This window comes from Branchiostoma lanceolatum, chromosome 15, assembly GCF_035083965.1.
Source record: "Branchiostoma lanceolatum isolate klBraLanc5 chromosome 15, klBraLanc5.hap2, whole genome shotgun sequence".
NCBI lineage: Eukaryota > Metazoa > Chordata > Leptocardii > Amphioxiformes > Branchiostomatidae > Branchiostoma > Branchiostoma lanceolatum.
In genome coordinates, this window is record NC_089736.1 from 17,816,845 (window position 1) to 17,835,941 (window position 19,097).

A 19,097-nucleotide genomic window follows, 5' to 3' on the forward strand; every position below is an offset into this window, starting at 1 on the left:
TTTTGTTTATTCTATAATAATTGTTCCAAATTTTATTAAAATCCCAGCTTAGTAAAGGGACTCATTCACCACTTGCGCAATTTTCAATGTTGCCAACGAAAAAAACAGCGCTAGCAACACTTCGCCCCATAGAAATACACAGCAACTCAAACACTGCCCTCTACCGGTAGTTGCCGGTACTGCAGGTTTGCGCCATTACTCTCACGCATTCTCGCGATATTTATCGTTAGTTCATGAATCGGCGGCTGCAACTCAGAATATTGTCTTTCGACCGGGTGCCCCGCTCTCTTTTCGGACGGATTTTTGCGTTTCAGGCAGAATAAAAGAAGTTGACCTTGGATGCAAACGAATGAAAAAGTATCAGTAACTTTATTAACTTGTTTGGTTGGGGGTCGATGTCTGTGTTTTCATTGAAATTTTACGAAAGTGAGAGTGTGTGTGTGCACGTGTGTGACGTAGGGTAGTAGAAGAGTAGAGTTTTCTTGGTCCAAATTTTCTACTTCGTGCAAATGATTACCGCAAATCGAGTTCCCAGGCCCAAAATTTAGGTAGTGCACTGCGTAATCTGGGTTTAGAAATAACTTGCACCAATCAAAACATTGTTGCGCTGCACAACTGCACAAGCGGGTATTTCGCACACTGTTTTTCATCACTCAAGTTCAGAAATTATTTTTCCCACTGACCGATACCCCCAAAAAAAAGGCTAGGGTCGGGGCGTTTTGCTAGGGTCGGTCGGGTAACCGGAAACACTTTTTTTCCTAGGCCTTACAGGACTGGACTGTGATGACAGATGTTTGTTCACCTTTGATTGGAAAAGTTTAAGGTTGTACCCATCAGGGAAACGATCACGGGGAAGCTTGTTCCAAAGCGATGTAGCTCTAGGAAAGAAACTTTCAGCGTGGAAATTCCTCCTAAGAGGTGGAGTAGGGAGGTAGAAAGGGTGATATGCTTCCCTGGAGGTGGCAAAACGTGCCTTGCTGAGAAAGTTTGGAGTGGAGGCACAAGCGAGTGCAGTTTCGCTGAGCATTTGCCGTGGAAAAAGTGATAGAGTAACGCTAGACTTGCTATATTACGCCTTTGTGAGAGGGGCTGTAAGGTGGCAAACAGATCACTCCCAACAAGATTTCGTAAGCGGTTTTGAACTCTGTTGAGACAGGTTAGGGAGCTCTGAGCAGCTCCCGCCCAGATGTGACAGCAATATTCCATTTTTGGCCTTATCTGGCTCTTGTAAAGATACAGGATGGCATAAGGAACTTCAGTGTGAGATTAATCTTGCAAGCTACCTTTTTCTAACAGCTGAATTTGGCTGTGAACTTCATTGAACTTAACATTATCAATTTTTGTAAATCCTTGGTAGCTCTCCAGTTAGTCTTGAGTGAATGATAGATGTTTGCCATGTTACATTTTGAAAAGCTCATGGAAATACTGGCAGGGCTGGGCTTATACTACATATATTGTAGTAACAGGCTTTGTTGTATTTCACCCATACCACAAGTATGGGTGAAATACATTGTTTTCCCTCATGTTTTATCTCCTCTTCCTGTCAAATCTTCTGATTGATTAATCTCTGGAAATTTGGCTCAAGGGTAGAGTGGGTAGGTACCTCCAGATTTTTTAATTTTCTTTATACCAGGTCCTTAAAATCATTTCATTGAGTTTATTTTGTATATTTTGGCCTCGATCCTATGCCCTGATATTTCACTACATTTCAGAATGTGAGGGCCTGATTGGCCTTAGATAGATTCATCACCAGAAATACATTGTAAGCTTATGTAAAATGTATGTTGTTCCTAGGACATATTGGGTGTCTGAAGCATGAACATTTACTGATAGGAATTCTCATGAAAACATTCAAAGTTTATTGATGAATGTAAATGCTCACCTCAGTTCCTGCAGTGCTACCGTCTTGTTTTGGCTTGACCAGTTGGATAGCATTGTCCACTGGGGCTCTCCAACGATTCTTCTCTATATGAAACGGTGGCATTGTGCTGTTCTGTCAGCTTCTGCTCCTGCTGCTTCTCCTTTCCTGTCCTGCTACAAACACAACAAACTCAGTAACTGCATTCATTTTAGGTGGGGAAGATTTGATACGTTTGTAAAATTTTGTTTACGTGATGTGTTATTGGTACCGTATGTTAATCTTGCCCCTACATCTCATGCTATGAGTATGAGAGAATGGATAGAATTTTAACGTACCTATCCTCACGTCTGTAACAATTTTCAAAACTTTAATCCTTCTGGCACAGTATCTATGTTGAGCTGTTCAGTGAATATCTATTGTTGAAAATTTTGTGCTCCCAAGACTGCTTAAATACATGATGAAGTCTTCCAATCCTCAGTTAAAGTTCAAGTAGATCATTCCGTCAGTATGCTTTTTGTTCCTGTTTGCTGGAAAGTCCTTCTTTTTGCTCAAGATGTAGATCAGAAATTTTAAAGTCTTCTCTGTTGTTGCTGTTGTAGCTGTTGTTTTCTGAATATGTATTCCTCAGGCCAGTGCTGTAGCAACAGATGAAGATGTATGAATTTGTATATTCACCACCTATTTTAGTATTTATGGAATGGTTGATTCCCTATCCATTTAGGCACATTATACCATATAGTATGAGCAGGTTTTACCCTCAGTAATGTCCTAGCTCTGAGCTGGACCTCCAGCACCAGACAGTACTTGTAATGTACAATTGTCATAGACACTTTCCACGGTGCTGAAATGGCAGTGATTAGTGTGGTCTGTTTTGCCATTATGTTTCTGTACAGCTGATCTGAAATGTGATTGATGCTACCTGAAAATTCCACTCAGACTTCATCTACTAATCAGAGAGTTGCTTATGTATTCAAAAGTCTTCATAGGCTGATATAGCAAAGTAAATGATCTGCCTTCTACATGGATGTGATTTGAAATATACTGGTTACAGCTCTGGTAGCATGTCTGGCTGTGGATTATGTCCATGATAGCTTGGCAAACATCCAAAATAACCAGTGGTGGGAAAATTGCACTTGACAAATATTATGATCATACGGTCATTGCGAGACATACCGGTACTGCATCATGTCTGCAATGGTAATACCATTGCAGACATGATGCAGTACCGGTATGTCTCGCAATGGCCATATATTTTGTATGAGATTTTGTTATTTCTCTTCCAGTTTTGAGATAATATTTGCTAATGCACGTCTATTTCCACGCAATAGGTTTCTTGAACGATACAGAGGACGCATGAGTATCTGACTTGTTTTGATACACATTGAATATGTATAGTGTTTTTTTTACATCCCTAGATACTCAACATTGATTTGAGAGAAAGGAATTTTCTGTTCTTCTTCATGGCCACATCAACTTATGTCCTTTGTTCTGTGGATGTTTTAACTAATTTAGTGCTAAAAGGCTACTTCAGCTAGGCTTTTTCCCTCCTCCTGCAATTTTATTTTATTTTGTTCATTTCTTTACTTTTCTGTATATTTTTCTTTTGTGTGAATAGATAAATGAAATTGAAAATGTAAGACTAAGAAACATGTTCTTGTATATTTTTGAATAATGTTAGAAAAACTAGAAAAACAAGAATAAAACTCTTCATGTAAGAATTAACATACATGTACAAAGATTTTGAGGAAGGTTTCTTGATTTTTCTTTGAATATTTTTTGTATCACTGTACAAAAATCTATCCGTAAGAAAAAACATTTTTGAAAGTGAACAGGTAGAAGGTTAAATCAGGAAATGATAGAAAAAAAATGTATTGAATGTTTGAAAACCAAGAAATTGAATTGGGGTGAGCCTCCCCCCATGTTCATGTAAGGTTTATATTCCAGTAGATTTCCCTGGGTATTGTATTTGAACTTTGCATGTGAACTTGGAGTCAACTAATCATCTGTTTTGTTGCCCCTAGGATACCTGATAGTACTTGACAAATAGGTTTTAGGACATAATTGTCATCTGCCAGTGGAGTAATTTTGCAAATTGTTTGATAGTTCTAACTTCCCATGGTTAGAGCTTCCCATTTAGAAAGGTTATGCTCCACATCAAGCTTATAATGAGTTAGTCAACTGAAAACTCCCATGTGTAACAAGTTCTATTTAACATTTTCTAACAGTGCTTTCAACCTATCTGTAAGTTGTATGTTTCCCAATGCTGTCAATAGTAGGTCTCCTCACCCCTGTACAGCTTCACCTAATTAATAAATGGGGTCTCCTTTGATTAGACCACACAAACTTAATTTTATGGATGACATCTGTGCGCGCATTGTTTTTCGCCTGTTCTCCTAAAAGAAAAAAAATCACCTATTCCGAGGCTCCACAGAACTCCAGAACTTCCCGACTCATATTGCCACAAAATCTTTTTTCTTTCATTTTTTGTCTATATTTAAAAAAAGTATGAGCTATGGAATGCTTAATATATAATGCCAGGTATGTTGGAACTGTCCTTTTGAGTATTCTCATCCCAGCCATACTGTATCATCCACAGTCCTTGAAGCCAAATACCTAAGTCTAATAGTGTACTTCTTTGATTGTTCGTCAATATATTAAACATTGATCACTTTAGCTGCTAAGTCTGCAAGATAAATATCCTCATGATGTGAATAATGTTGAAATCCCTAAAGCAATAACACAGTTAAGAATTAGTATCCATAAATTGAATATAGAAACAGGTAGATACTTTAATGTAGCTCCCGACCAAAGGTTTTGCCCATTAATTATTCTGTCCAAATCGAATTGAAGATGAGTTTCACTTCATTATGGAATGCACTAAATATGATGCTCTACATGATAAGTTATTCACGTCTCTCAATTCAAATACTTCAGATTTTAAGACACTCAATGCCACAGATAGATTTGACTATGTATTCAGATGCAACAGCTCATACAGTGTTAAAATAGGAAAATGTAGAAAATATTGTTTTGTTATTAGAAAAAATAATGATACTCAAAATTAACCCAACTTGAATCATGTAAAACCTAAGATAGTCATTTTGTTGTAGTGAATAGATTTATTCCATACTTATGTCTTGTTCTATGTTTAGTGTTGTTGCCATACATTGTACCTGTTACAATAGTCGCGCAAAAAAGTTCTTCCTAAATATTGACTGTGCCATTTCATCATCACTTTCAACTAACGACACTGCTGCAATATCAAACCTTTGTGGCCCAAAGGTAACAGCAGGTTTCTAATGGCTCCACCCCTAGAATTCTTTCTATTGTTGTATAGAACATTTATGCCAAGTTTCATGCTTTTACTATAATTTGAACAATGTTTGCACCGATCGCCTAGACTATTAGAGATACTGAGATCATTGGCACTTGTCATGGTTGGTGTTGCCTTGATGTAAACAGAAAGTCAGCAGAAATTGTTTGTAGTCTATGTGCGTTCAGACTCCCACCAATACCCATGCCTGATTTTAATGTGTCATCAGAGTTTAACTGACCAATAAGAAGCAAGTATCGTGTTATAAAATCGCAAGATGTCACCACTCTGTTCACAGGAACACAATGGTGCCCATGGATAATCATGATGTGCGGGTCTGCAAACCTTGCGATTGGAGTGAAATCATTGGGGAAAATAGGAAAGAAACACCCTAAGTTTGAAAATCAGTATAGCAGCACCGTTATTCCATCATTTGGGGAGAACTTATCTAGGCGCAGCCACGCAGGCCTCAATTTTTGCTTAATTTTTCATTAGTGTTACCATGATCAAGGCTCACGTCTGTTGTTAAGGTCGTATACAAAATGTATGTGGGACCATTTCAGCAGCAGTCACGAACCCTGTGTACACTTATTGCTCAATAATGTATACAGTATAAAGTTAAGTGTCAAGCCCATTGATTTGTGGTATGATAATTGTAATTGGCAACCATTCAAGTAGACTGCATAGAATAGATTAGTTGAATGAACAGAATATGAATCATCTGCTATGTTCCCTGCTACTCTATAAATAGCAAAATGTGACAGGTGTAGGGCAATGGTGTTATCTGGAGCCTACTCTGATTTCATAAAAGATCATGCTTCATTTCATAAGCAGGGCAAATTGTCTCCTAATGTTTAAATGAAGTTGTCCTTGCTATGCTAACTTTCAAATTGGTACCAATAATCAAATTGTAGAATGCGCATGTCAGGCATATTAAGATGTATGTAACATGATTTTATGACTTTGCTTATGTAAAACACTCTGGAATACTACGGGACTTAAGCCGGAGTCACACTTTCAACAACGGTCAGCCCAATTTGTTGATTACTAGGAGGTTGCCAAAATTCAAAATCTTTAGAAAATCTACCATATTCATGTACCAGTACATTGGGGGCTAGGTGACCTAGGAACAGCTGTTGATCCCTAGAATTGCATAATAATGGAGATGGCATGCAGTAGTACTTATATCCAAATACATACACCCTTGTAGATTGTGCTGAAAAACTTGCCATGTACATGTGTATGCATGACCGTATAGCCTTTTAAGGTATGAGCCTGGGTTGAGAAGATCATATCTTACACCTAGGGAATACTTTCTCACCTGCCGTTAAGGTCACCTGAGCAAAGTCATACAATGAACACCTGTCCTAACAGATGACAGACTCTTGTGCATTTCACCCAAATGCCTGTGACATTCATCATAAAACAAGATTGTGTCGTACAAAATTCAGTGACGGAAAAGGTTGTCGGTCCTTGTTGACAATTCTGTCATAATGTCACTGGAAATCCTACAATAATAAAATTGTATGATGAATATGACTTTGTTTCATCTTGTGATGATTATACCATGATATAATCGGAATGACTCAGAGAAACAAATGGTCATTTAAAACAAATCTAAAGAAAAAACATGTGGCTGCATGTACACAATGATGCTACTGTATCTATCACTGTAGGGTGTGTCAATTAATGTGTTATTGGCTACTGCAAGGATCCATTTTTCATGGGAAATATGAAGAGACAGTTCTGAAGTGATCTGGGCTGAAGAATGCTGATATCACCCATCTTACATCATTGATCTATATATCTTCCACTGGGCGGACGTCTTAGTACAAATAACCGTATTGGCCTGTCAGCCATAGTTTACAACCAGCGGGTACAAACTTCACTCAAGATAAATGATATACGGTATATAAACTTGTGTACACATGCTTTAGTATTTCACATGGAAAATAGATAATGTGTAATATATATAATATATCTTGATACGGTCACCAATAAATACATGTAGGTGTCTTGTTAGAGGGAAAGAAGTTGATATATTGTGCATCCCTGAGGGCTTGAGGTGCTCAACACTAAAGCAGAATCCTCCATTGACTTGAGTATACGGTATGAAAGAAATTTATCAGTGTTTTTGTAAAAAGTCTTTTCACTGAGAAACAGGAACTTATTCACAAGAAAATTCAGACATAATTCTATTATCCAGTGACCAATGACTGTCCATCTGAACTAGAGCACAGCATATCTGATGGCACGGATTCTGCTATATTGACTAATAAATTAATTCTAGACAGATCAAAGCCCGCAGGTGGGAATATATGATCATCTTCACAAAAGCTGTTACACACTAACACAGAGAGATTTTTGACCATGATAGTAATCTCATTAAATCAGAGCTCTGAGGTTGTTACATTGTCCAAAGGCAATCAGTCTACGTGACACACCAACGATCTATTCAAGGAGAAAGGAAATTAAAGCTTGATTGGACTATACCAATTGAATGGAGTGCCTTTAGATTTGTAGCCATTCATTCATTCACTCACTCACTCACTCACTCTCTCAGTCCAGCTCACAAGGAACCTATCTGTGACCATAAGATAGAGTGAACTAAGTGACAAAATGACTTTCTGACATATTTCTAAACACTATCACAAAATGTAGTAGCAGTAACTATTGTATATGTAACAGTAGTTTTAAGCTGGCACGTTCCAATTTGCAGTAGTAAAATAAATGGAAAATATATTTTTTTGAAACACATGCATATTGATATGTCAGTTAAACCCATCTACAGACCACTCAAGGGACTTTAAAGGTGCCCTAAGCGATTTCGGGGGGTAAAACTTGAAATATTCAGGGGAAAACAATTCTGTTTGGTGAAGTTGAAATTGACATTTACTTCCCCATATTAGCACATCTGCATCATTATTTCATACTTTGGGTGTTTAGAAATAGCACAGAAGCAAGCCACAAAAGAAGTATTTTATTTATTGGGTCCCCCAAAAAATCAGCCCAGAATACAGCTGTAACCGTTTTTTGTCGACAATTTTCGGTAACTTCCGGCCGCGTGACATCACAATGCCCAAGCACATTGAGCCATGACCACATGATTATTTCTTCGGAAGCGTTCGGGACTTATCGGTCAGAATCGTGCATGTTCGGAAGATTTGAAATTATGGCTGGCCTCCAAGTGCGCAGATTTTCGATGAGTTCCCACCACACAACGTCATTGCATTTTTGCTCCATGGTGATCGATATGCGATGGGATAGTGTTATCTAAACTTACTATGGATAGAAATCAGAAAAAGATTGATTTTGAATATGTGACTTTCAGTGCCCTAATATTGCTTAGGGCACCTTTAAGAAATGCCACAATAAACAGGTGGTCACTATAGACAGGGTTCTTATGCTTAGGCCAATGTAAAAATGATTTAAGTGACCACAATGGCCAGGTAGTCTTACACGTAGTGACTAGTACATGATTAGCACACTTTCACATGCAAATGATATCTTACACTTGATTTCACTCTATTAAGGTTTGGTATTTTTCTATTGCAAACAAATTTTGATAACATAAATGTGGAGTAATCCTCCATCTTTTCATCCCTGATATAATATCCATAATTTAACTGTGTACAAAAATGATATTTTCTGTCAGCAGTCATAGGCCAAGCCTACGAAAGCTAAGACTATCATAACTTGACATAAAAAAAGGTTTTAAGGACAAGAATGCAACTGGAAGGTTTGAGTAGAAAGGCAGATGTCAGTTGATTAACCTCCCAGCCTTTTTTAAAGACAATATTTGTACTGGTTATTGGGCTAGTGTGTAAGTATGTCTACTGATAAAGCCACCTTGTCCCTAAATTCAACTTAAATCTATCAATATATATCCAAACAATTGTAATCATTATACAATTCATGCACAGTTAAGGTAAAGAGAAAACACATTATAGATAGACTGTATGATGTGATGGTGTGTTGTCCTCCAAGTATTCCTGACATAAAGCATTCTAAATACCATACATTAAACTTTCATGAATCAAGGCCATGCATAGGTTTTTACAACCTTACTATATCAGATATGTCCAAATAAGCACCCACCTGGAAGCCTTTCAGACAACGTGCAGGCATCCAATTGTGCCACCACTAGACTAATGTACATGTAGCCAGCATTGTTGCACTACTGATGTCCAACAGTGTACGTTTGACAGACCAAGCTGGGCCCTACTGAAAAGACTGGGGAGAAAGTTGAAGACAGGCATCCAGGATGTATTGATCGTTTGGCACACGATATAATGGGAGAGTGTTCCTTGGGAGTCTTTGTGTTGTGATTATCTGTGGCGGGGGAATATTACCCATGATCGATGGCATGCACACGGATGGTACTGTCGGGATGGGGGGGGGGGATGTTTGTATCTGCTGTCTGGGTGCATTGTACCTGAAAGTATGTCGTAACTTAGTAACTTAGTAACTTAGAAGTTGCTTGCAAATGTTGCCTTTGCAGTTTTCTCTTTTCATATTCCTCCTCTTGTTTTGGTTAACTTCTTTGGTACTTTTTTTTTTTTCTGTAATCCCAAAAGACAAATATATATAAGTCTTAAGTACTAAGCCTTAATGGTTCAGGATACACTGCTCTTTGAAATATTTTATCTTTCTCCTGGAATGGGGGCAAGGATCAAACAATGGCAAAACCTATTAAACTCCTCTTTATTCATGTTGTGACCTGCAGACCTCTTCCCTCTGTGGTAGTGCCCCAGAATGGTTACTTTATCATGCATAGCCTACATTTACGTGGCATCTATATCATGCACAGTATCACCTGTGTTAGATTGCCCACTGGAAACTTTTTAAAATGATATATAGCAACCATGAAAGCTCATCTGTGTTGGTACCTGTACATGTACCAGAAATGTCTCCAACATCTGTATGCATCCTTCCATTCCTGCTTAGAATTTTGCAGCTTGAGACAGACGAAAATGTCAGCCATTCCTTCTTCATTGACAGATTGTAAACATTTTCATCAGGCCATCAATACTGCCACAAACTTAGGATATTTATCAGACCCTCAAAATGTAGGAAATGATGTTTTGGAGGATTCAGAATATCCAAGGGGAGTATGCCCCCAGACTATATTTCCGGCACTTTTAACGCTAGACCCAGAGCCTTTTTTTGTTAAACTAAGGTGAAAGGACAGAGAAAAATGAAGAGAGCTCTAGTTGGATCAAACTTTCAATCCAACAGAAAAAGAATAACTTGTCATACAAATTTTCAGTCATGTTTCAGAAGTTGATGATGGCTCGTTCCCCGTAGTCGAAGATTAGTGGGAAGGGATTGAGCAGGCCCTCTGGTGGCTGAACAGTCCTATCCTGGAGTGGCATGCTCGCCCGCATCGCTCACAGATGAACTGGGTCTGGGTTGGTGGGTTTGGGGTTGGCCGCCTTTCTCCTCCTTTGGCTCTCCTCCGCATGTTCCCCTCTGGCTATTTCAAACCTCTCTGCACCTTGCTTGGTAAGAGTTCTCCAATTTGCCCGAATAGCAGCACTGCTTTCCCAGTTAGCTACTGGGATGTCAGCCACTCTGAGAGGATGTTTTAACTGGTCTTTGAAGCGCTTTCTTGGTGTGCCTCTGTCTCTTTTTCATTGGCAGTGTTCACCGTAGAATACTGTTTGGGGCATTCTGGTATCGTCCATGCGTGACAGGTGACCTGCCCAGCGGAGCTGTCTGGCCAGAAGTTAGTGATTCATTATATCCAGTACCAACAAAATCTGTACAACTAGTCTGCATTAATAACCCCCCCCCCCCCCTAATGAGAGCCCTTGGATTGTTCCCATACAGGCTTCAAACACCCATGGCCAGTTGAAGATCATTCGGCTGTATCATGGAGGTAGCAAAACGCCAAAGATAGAGAAGACAGAGTATATCCTACCACAGCCACACTTAAACTGCCCAGATTTAAAACAAAATCCCACCAAGAAAGGATTTTCAATGGTTTAAACCCTGGCTTGTTCTTGCTCTCTCACTGTCTAGGCGCAGGTTAGTCCCGCCTATAAGCTGACTCCCAAAGGACTTAGAACTTGACACGCAGTGGAATTTAAGAAGTCTTAAACTCCAGAGGAGGTGTTATTTTTAATGAATAATGATTTTAGGAAGTAAAAATACATGCATTTTTTATTTGTACTACTCTACAGTATACGATAAATACCCACTAATTCCACCGGCATCAAAAAGCATTTAATATTGTACTGAACTCCCCAAGAACTCTTAATTAGATTAAGTGATACAATGCGTCTGACAAGGCCTGAAAAAATGTTGGGTTACAAACTTCGATTTCGGGGCAATATTACAAAAACTTGTCTTGTTTTGTGTTCTTTGATATTATTTGCAATATTTGATTAATAAACATAGGGCAGCTGCCCATGAATTGTAGTAATGGTATGTTAATGATGATGATAGTAAAGCAAAAGCAAAAAAGGATTTTACTCTAACTCAATCCAATGAAATTTTATAACTCTATTTCTTTCAGTGCCTCCAGCGTAAGCTGAATATAAGTGCACACCGGTGTACTGCAGTACAATATCAGTGGCAGCGGTACAGGGAGGGGCAAGGCAGTTGCCCCCCTGAAAATCAAGCTGAAACCCTTGGGTATATTTTCCCTAATAGAGATGTTCTTAACTTAGCCTACTCTGCCAGCACAATTTGCCTCTCAAAATGCAGGATATAGCACACGTTAGCATACTGCGGGACCGCCCTAGGATTGTTGCGCCGCTGGCGTAACGTTATATGTCGGGACGGCGTCGCCCCCTCTACAGTGTAGCTGAAACCAGTTTGTATTTTTTAACATATAGAGATGTGATTAAACTTACCTTACTTTACCTGCAAAATTCGCCCCTCAAAATTCATGAAACAGCTTTTCAACGGGGAAAAAATTGAAATTTACATGAAAAATTATTGTTATATGTCGGGATGGCATCGCCCCCCAAAATCAAGCTGAAATCCTTTAGAATCTGTATTTCTTTTTACAAATAGAGATATCAGTTAACTTAGCTTACTCTTCCAGCAAAATTTGCCCCATGCCGGAAATAGCATTTCAGAGGGTCTTTTTAGGAACATCAATAGCTATCAATCATGCAAACAACAATCTCATTTCTTAATTCTTGACAAAATATAATACAATAGTTGTCAATCAATGATATTTCATAGGCTGGAAGCTAAATAACCAGCCTGCCTAGTCCCTCAACCTGTCCAGGGGGGACAAGGTGAACAATATTAGACATAAATCAAGCCAATCAGGGCCTTTTCTTCATTATAAATGTAACAAAATGCTACAACAGCATAGCCTCCTTTGCTACGATAAGCGTTTCATGCTTTGAGATCCTTATTTGCATAACCAATGAGAAACCTTTCAAATTTGTCAGTTGTAAGGTTATTTGGCAAAGGTATGAGGTCGCGACACTCTAGTTGTGAAATGCTCATCATCATTGTTGCCACAGATGACATGTAATACACAAAGATTTCCTGGTTAATTACTGGGGCAATTCCATCATGGGACTGTTTCTATTTGGCATGCCTTTCACGTTCTTGGACCATGTCCAATAACAGGGACAAAGTGTTTATAACTATTGCTTTGTCCATTTAATGAAATTTCATCAGCCACTGACATATATTCTGTCATGTTGAATTTTCTGTGACAGTTTAAGGAGCATTCTACTTAAGAAGCAGGTATTATTATTCATCAGAGTTTTGTCAAATTTACCATAAGTTGAAGCTTGAACACAGGAGTCCGACGAACATTATGGCGATCAAGTTCTTGAGTTTCCCAGAGGACCCTTTCATGCTTTTTACAAAAGTACCTGTATCCCCAGACGCAATATTATGGTCTTCAAACTTTTGTGTACATTGCTATATGTATATATATATAATATATATATATTCTGTGATGGTCACTTCACTGCTTTGTAAGCTTATCCCGTCTATCGTATGTGAAAAATTGTGCCCGAAGTAGGCCATGCAAGTACATTAGAAGTGGGTCTGTATATTGTGGTACATGGATTTAGAAGAGGATTATTGTTGAAAAGACAGCTGAGGTAATTTAGCCAGAAGTTGGGTGCATTTGTATCCCGAAAAATATAATCTATCAGAAAGTTACACCTGCTTCTGGAGTGGAATGCTCCTTTAAGTGGAATTGTACTAATGAAAATGGGTGACTTATCCCTGTGTGGCAAAGATCTGAAATTGTCATCTTGTTTCTAGGGTTGAACATTGAGCAGGCGACATTGTCATGAAAAATGAGAGGTGTCCACATTTCTGAGCAAATAGGATATGATCTTCACACACAAATTTTGGGTGATTATAGTACCGTAAAGGTATAAAGCCGGTGCAATGGCCTAGCGGGTAGAGTGTTCAGTGCCTAGCGGGTAGAGTGTTCTCTGCTTAGCACTCAGCATTTGGGAAAGAGTATGGTACTTAAACACACATCACTACCAGTGGACTGGCCCCCTGCTGTAGTGACTAATGCACAAAGTTGTGTGGTCCAGGGCTGCAAAAACGGAGATGGGCGCCGGCTTATGCACCGTCTGGTGCAGGGAGTACTTTAACTTTTTTTAAAGGTCCCACCACAAATCTTAAAGTTAAAGCAACATTTAAGGAATACATGTAAGCAACAGAAATTGGGTTACATTATTCTCATATTGCACTGGGTTTTAAAATCCCAAGATTTAGAGTTTTTCTGGTTTGGTATTGTCACACCTATCTTATTTCTGACATTTGTATTTCTTTCATTTTTTTCAAGAAAAAAGAAGTATATACAACTAGAGTTTGGTGACCTCATACCTCCTTGAAATGTTTAGAGATTTTGTAAATTTTATGCAAATGACTTATACATTTACATAATTTATGCATGGTGATGTTCACCTTCAACTTACTTACACATGTCACAAGTATGAAATGCCCATCATTTATCACTAAGCAGTTTTGCCATTTTTGTACTAATTATGTAAATCAGGTCCTCATTTGTATGTTTGGTATCTTCTTATGTTCCACGTGTATACACTTGCATACGCGTCTCTATTAAGACCAAACCTTAAATATGCTGCAACAGTTTGGGATCCATACACAAAGAAGTATATAGATAAACTGGAGAGGGTACAGAACCAAGCTGCCAGATTCTGCACGAACAACTAGAGTTCCACGACCTCATACCTTCGCCAAATGGTTTTAATCTTTATGACTGATGTATTAGGAGTGTTTCTCATCAATTACAAATCATACCAGTTGATCGTCTTCACCCAAATAACAGAAGTATGAGCTTGACAAAGGATATGCTAACATTTATCACCAATTATGCAAATGAGGCTAAATTAGCTTAATTCGATTCAATGTTGTTCACCTTCACATAACTTCCAAATGCCACAAACATGAAGTTGCCGTCATTTACCAGTATGTATATTATCACAGTAGTTTCTCATTAATTATGCAAGTTAGGTCAACATTCCTCTCTTCCTCAGTTACAAATGTCACATATTTGAATGTAGTCATATCATGGAACACATCGGGTTTTTAGAATTGTGTCATTAATTGTGCAAATTAGAATCTGATTTGCATAATTATCGTCTAATCATACAAATCACAACGTAAGCTATCTACACATTAAAAAATATGACCATCCATCAAGCCAATCTTGAGTTATAGTATTTTCTCATTAATATGCAAATGAGGTCTTCATTTGCAAAGTTAATATTTATCAATATTTCTCTCTTCCTCAGTTACACATGTCACATGTTTGAGAGTCCTATCATGGAATTTGGCGGATGTATAAACTTTCCTCATTAATTATGCAAATTAAATCATGTCCATCATCACTCAAGCCATCTACTTACCAAAAGTCATGACCATCCATCAAGCCCTTCTTGAGTCATTCCCTTTCAAAGTCTGAAGCAAAACCTGCTCCTGCAGTTCCAACAAAAGCTGCTAGGGGGCCCAAACCTATAGCACTTACTCTCTGTCCAATGTGCTATCTACCACTCAAAAATCAGTTCCATAGCATGTCCAGAACACGAGATATCAAAACTGGAAGTTCTGCTGCAGTACCATAACAAGCCGCTAGGGGACCCAAAATCTAATCACTTCTAGATCTCACCAAGACCTACCCACCTACCAAATATCAAGACAATCCATCCAAGCCTTCTTGAGTTATGCTGGTCAATTACACACATACAAACGCTACCCTCTGCATAACCTTCTCGGCGAAGGTAACTATGACAGGGATGGTAGTGTCACCAAAATGAAAGCAGATCTGCAGTCAGGGTGTCACTTGAAGACAGAAGAACAACGTCCAGACTTTGCATGATGTACATTGAATGACTAAATAATAAACTTGTAGACGTACCGACTGATAAGTATCTAATGTCAGCTCAGAAGCGGACTAGAAATAAACAGTCATGCTTTTAAGTACCAGAGTTATGAGCCAAGGATTGATGTGTTCAAAAATTTGTATTTTCCGAGAACCATAGTAGAATGGAACTCGTTGTCATCAAGTACTGTAGGAGCATCCTCACTAAATAGCTTTAAAGAATGGTTGCAGTCAGATATGCAAAGACTAGGTGTAACAGACCGTTCGGTGTAATATAACCAGCTGCTGCTGTCATGCCACGTGCTTGCGAAGCTGGTGTGTTATGCCTAACTGTGTTTTCAAAATTTATCCAGTTGCTTGAGTAATAACTCAATTGTAAAAGTTAACATCATTTGGCAATGGTATATGAGGTTGCAGAACTCGAGATCGTCAGCAACTGAGTTCTCCTCTTGCTTTGGGCCAAAATTGTCCTGGATCTTATTTTACCAATTATCCTGTTGGATTTGGAACCAAGTCTCCAATGTCAAACTGTGAGGATTTTAAGTTGTTTGATTTTGTATTTGTATTTTGTAGAAATGTTACCTCTAACAAAATAAGACCTGTTTCTGGAGTACTGTGATTATCCCTTTAAAGGGAAGCTGCACAAAACATTGAATAGTACCTACTATTCTATGCTAAATAAATAAGTCAAGGTCTGGGATCTTCCACCGTTTGCAACTTATGCTGTGCTGCCTTCTCACCTGATGATTGAATTATGTGGCGTCAGCGTTCTAAGTTTCTTATTCCAGAATGAATAGTACTCTTTAAGTATATATGCACCAAGATCTTTCATTATCACTCCATTTCAAGGTATTATGTACCTTAGACAGAGAATAGTAGAGATATATCACCTGGTTCTGGAACATGAAAAGGAAACGGGGAGGGTGATGCATTTCTTTTTCTGACAAAGGAAGGGACTATATACTAGGTAAAAACCAAGATTAGTTAAAATCTGTCTTTAGCGTGAGTTCTGGCCCTGCAATTTTCACTAAATTTTCCTAGTTTTGCAGTCACTTTGCCTTTAGTAATGTGTGCATGTTGCTGAATGTGCAAATATTTAAGTTTTTGAGACTCCAACAGCCCAAGTTTGTGTCCTTCAGTGATAGTTCAGGAAAATAGTTGTACTAGCTTATGATTAATAGTAAGTACAATTATGTTGAACTGATATTTAACTGCTCAACAGGTTAGAACACATGTATAGAGAAAACTGCAGGCAAGGCTCTCACCTGTCAGGCTTTCTTCAGTCAGCAGCCCTGGAGGGAGATATCCACTAACCCAGATGCCAGTCTAGGACATTTGACACTTTCTACAAGTCAGGTGGCATGCAAATTAATTCTGCTATGTACACAATGATAGGTAAAACATGAATAAACAATGAACCTATTCTAACTTCATTTGGATGACATCTGGCCCATAGAATACTAAAAGACACAGTGACTATAAACATCAACCTATAGGCTAGTACTATAGATACTGGAGTTTTCAAGGTTTTGAGTTTTGAAAAGTGTATCTTCTGGCATGATTGTATCAATGAAGCAGTACACAGACATTTCGTGGCCATACAACCTCTACATCAGATTCAGAACAAACCGGAGTCCGTAGAACCCAAACCTCTGCAAAATAATTTATGAAGTTTGAAAAATAGAACTGTAAATTTTTGTGGAAATTTGTTAAATTTCAACAGTTTGATCTCTACTTGGTGTTCATCTCTATCTAACTTGCAAATGGCCAAATGCACTGCCTTTATGCCATGCGACCCCGGTAAATGCATTAACGATTAAGTGAAGCCTTTGTTTGCCAAACTTACATGTGTATCTATTGATGAGCTTTTACCCAACCACCGCCTACTTATCACAATCATGACATAAGTATGAAAGTTTCATCATTGACCTCTATGGTATTGTAATATTGTATCATAGATTATGCAATTTAGGTATACATTTGCATGATTGATCTACATGTATTCATGTTCGTCTCTTCTTATGTTGCATATTGCATGTGTTTAAATTTCCTATCATTATATTCGTGGTGTCGTGTGGCGTAATGGATAGAACATTCGACTGTCAAACAAGGGGACCCGAGTTCGATCCCGGGCAGCCCCCAGACATGTCTGGACATGCGCCCCGACATTGTGCCCTTGGGAAAGGCACTTAACACGACTTTCCTCACTTCACTCAAGTGTAAATGAGTACCTATAGCTCATCTAGGGTTAGGGACGTCCCTCCGATAGGACGTTAAATGGAGGTCCCGTGTTTGGGGGAGCCACTCACTCACTCCTTCGAGCTCGCTCGACGTCATCTCGTGACCAGTTGTCGCCATAACACTCTGTCGTCCATCGCTGCAGGCAGTTGGTGTACTGCAAGGGGGGGGGGGCAATATTGCCATGTTCTTTAGGACATCAATAACTATTAACTTACCAAAATTCATACAAATTAAAGGATCAGATTCTTGACTGATACAATTGTAGGTGCAATCACACATACACAACCGAAAACAATGCCCCCAGGGGTAATTATGTACATTGTACTTCTGCCATTAAGGCGTGAATTTCCAACATTGTAGATGTGAAATTGTTCATGCACACAGAATCAGTAAACTGCAATTTGTTAGAAAGCTGCTAGGTAGTCTAGCTTTCCCCCATTTTGTCCTTTGGGCAAGACTTATCCATAAGGCCACACCAATTCTATTTGTTGCTTCTCGGATTTTTTCAGAAAAAAATTGAGTTATAGGGCAAAAAAAAATAAAAATAAAAGTCTGGGGTGAAGATATTAGGGTTTACATAAAAGAAAGAACTAGAGTTCCACGACCTCATACCTTCGCCAAATGATTTTAACCTTTATGACTGACGTATCTGGAGTGTTTCTCATCAATTATAAATCATACCAGTTGATCTTCTTCACCCAAAAAAACAAAAGTATGAGCTTAACAAAGAAGGTTATGCTAACAAAGTAACTTTTATCATGAATTATGCAAATGAGATCCTTATTAGCATAATTTGATTCATCGATGTTCACGTTCACATAACTTCCAAATGACACAAGACAAGATGAAATTGCCATCATTTACCTGTATGGAATTTTAGTAGTTTCTCATTAATTATGCAAATAAGGCCTACATTTGCATATTTTTATCTATCAAAATTCCTCAGTAACAAATGTCACATATTTCAATAGTCATATCATGGAACACAGCGGGTTTTTAAAATTGTCTTATTAATTATGCAAATTAGAATCTGATTTGCATAATTATCGTCCAATCATACAAAGCACCACGTAAGCTATCTACATACCAAAAATCATTACCATCCATGAAGACCATCTTGAGTTATAGTATTTTCTCATTAATTATGCAAATGAGGTCTTCATTTACATAATTGATATCTATTTATATTTCTCTCTTCTTCAGTTACATATGTCACATGTTTGAGAGTCCTATCATGGAATTTGGCGGACGTATAAACTTTCCTTATTAATTATGCAAATTAGATACTGATTTGCATAATAAGTATCTAATCATGTACATCATCACTCAAGCTATCT

General features: G+C 38.3%; 2 protein-coding genes across 2 annotated transcripts in view; one reads left to right on the top strand and one right to left on the bottom strand.

Annotated features, from left to right (window-relative positions):
• The window catches only part of LOC136421172 (dipeptidyl aminopeptidase-like protein 6), a 329,761-nt gene extending 327,762 nt beyond the window's left edge, over nucleotides 1–1,999 (bottom strand). The window contains exon 1 of the mRNA XM_066408333.1: nucleotides 1,883–1,999. Coding sequence (XP_066264430.1) covers nucleotides 1,883–1,984 — 102 coding nt within the window. The 5' untranslated portion in view covers nucleotides 1,985–1,999. The remainder of the gene's footprint in view (nucleotides 1–1,882) is intronic.
• The window catches only part of LOC136421174 (bax inhibitor 1-like), a 100,021-nt gene that overhangs the window by 35,842 nt on the left and 45,082 nt on the right, over nucleotides 1–19,097 (top strand). The window lies entirely within an intron of this gene.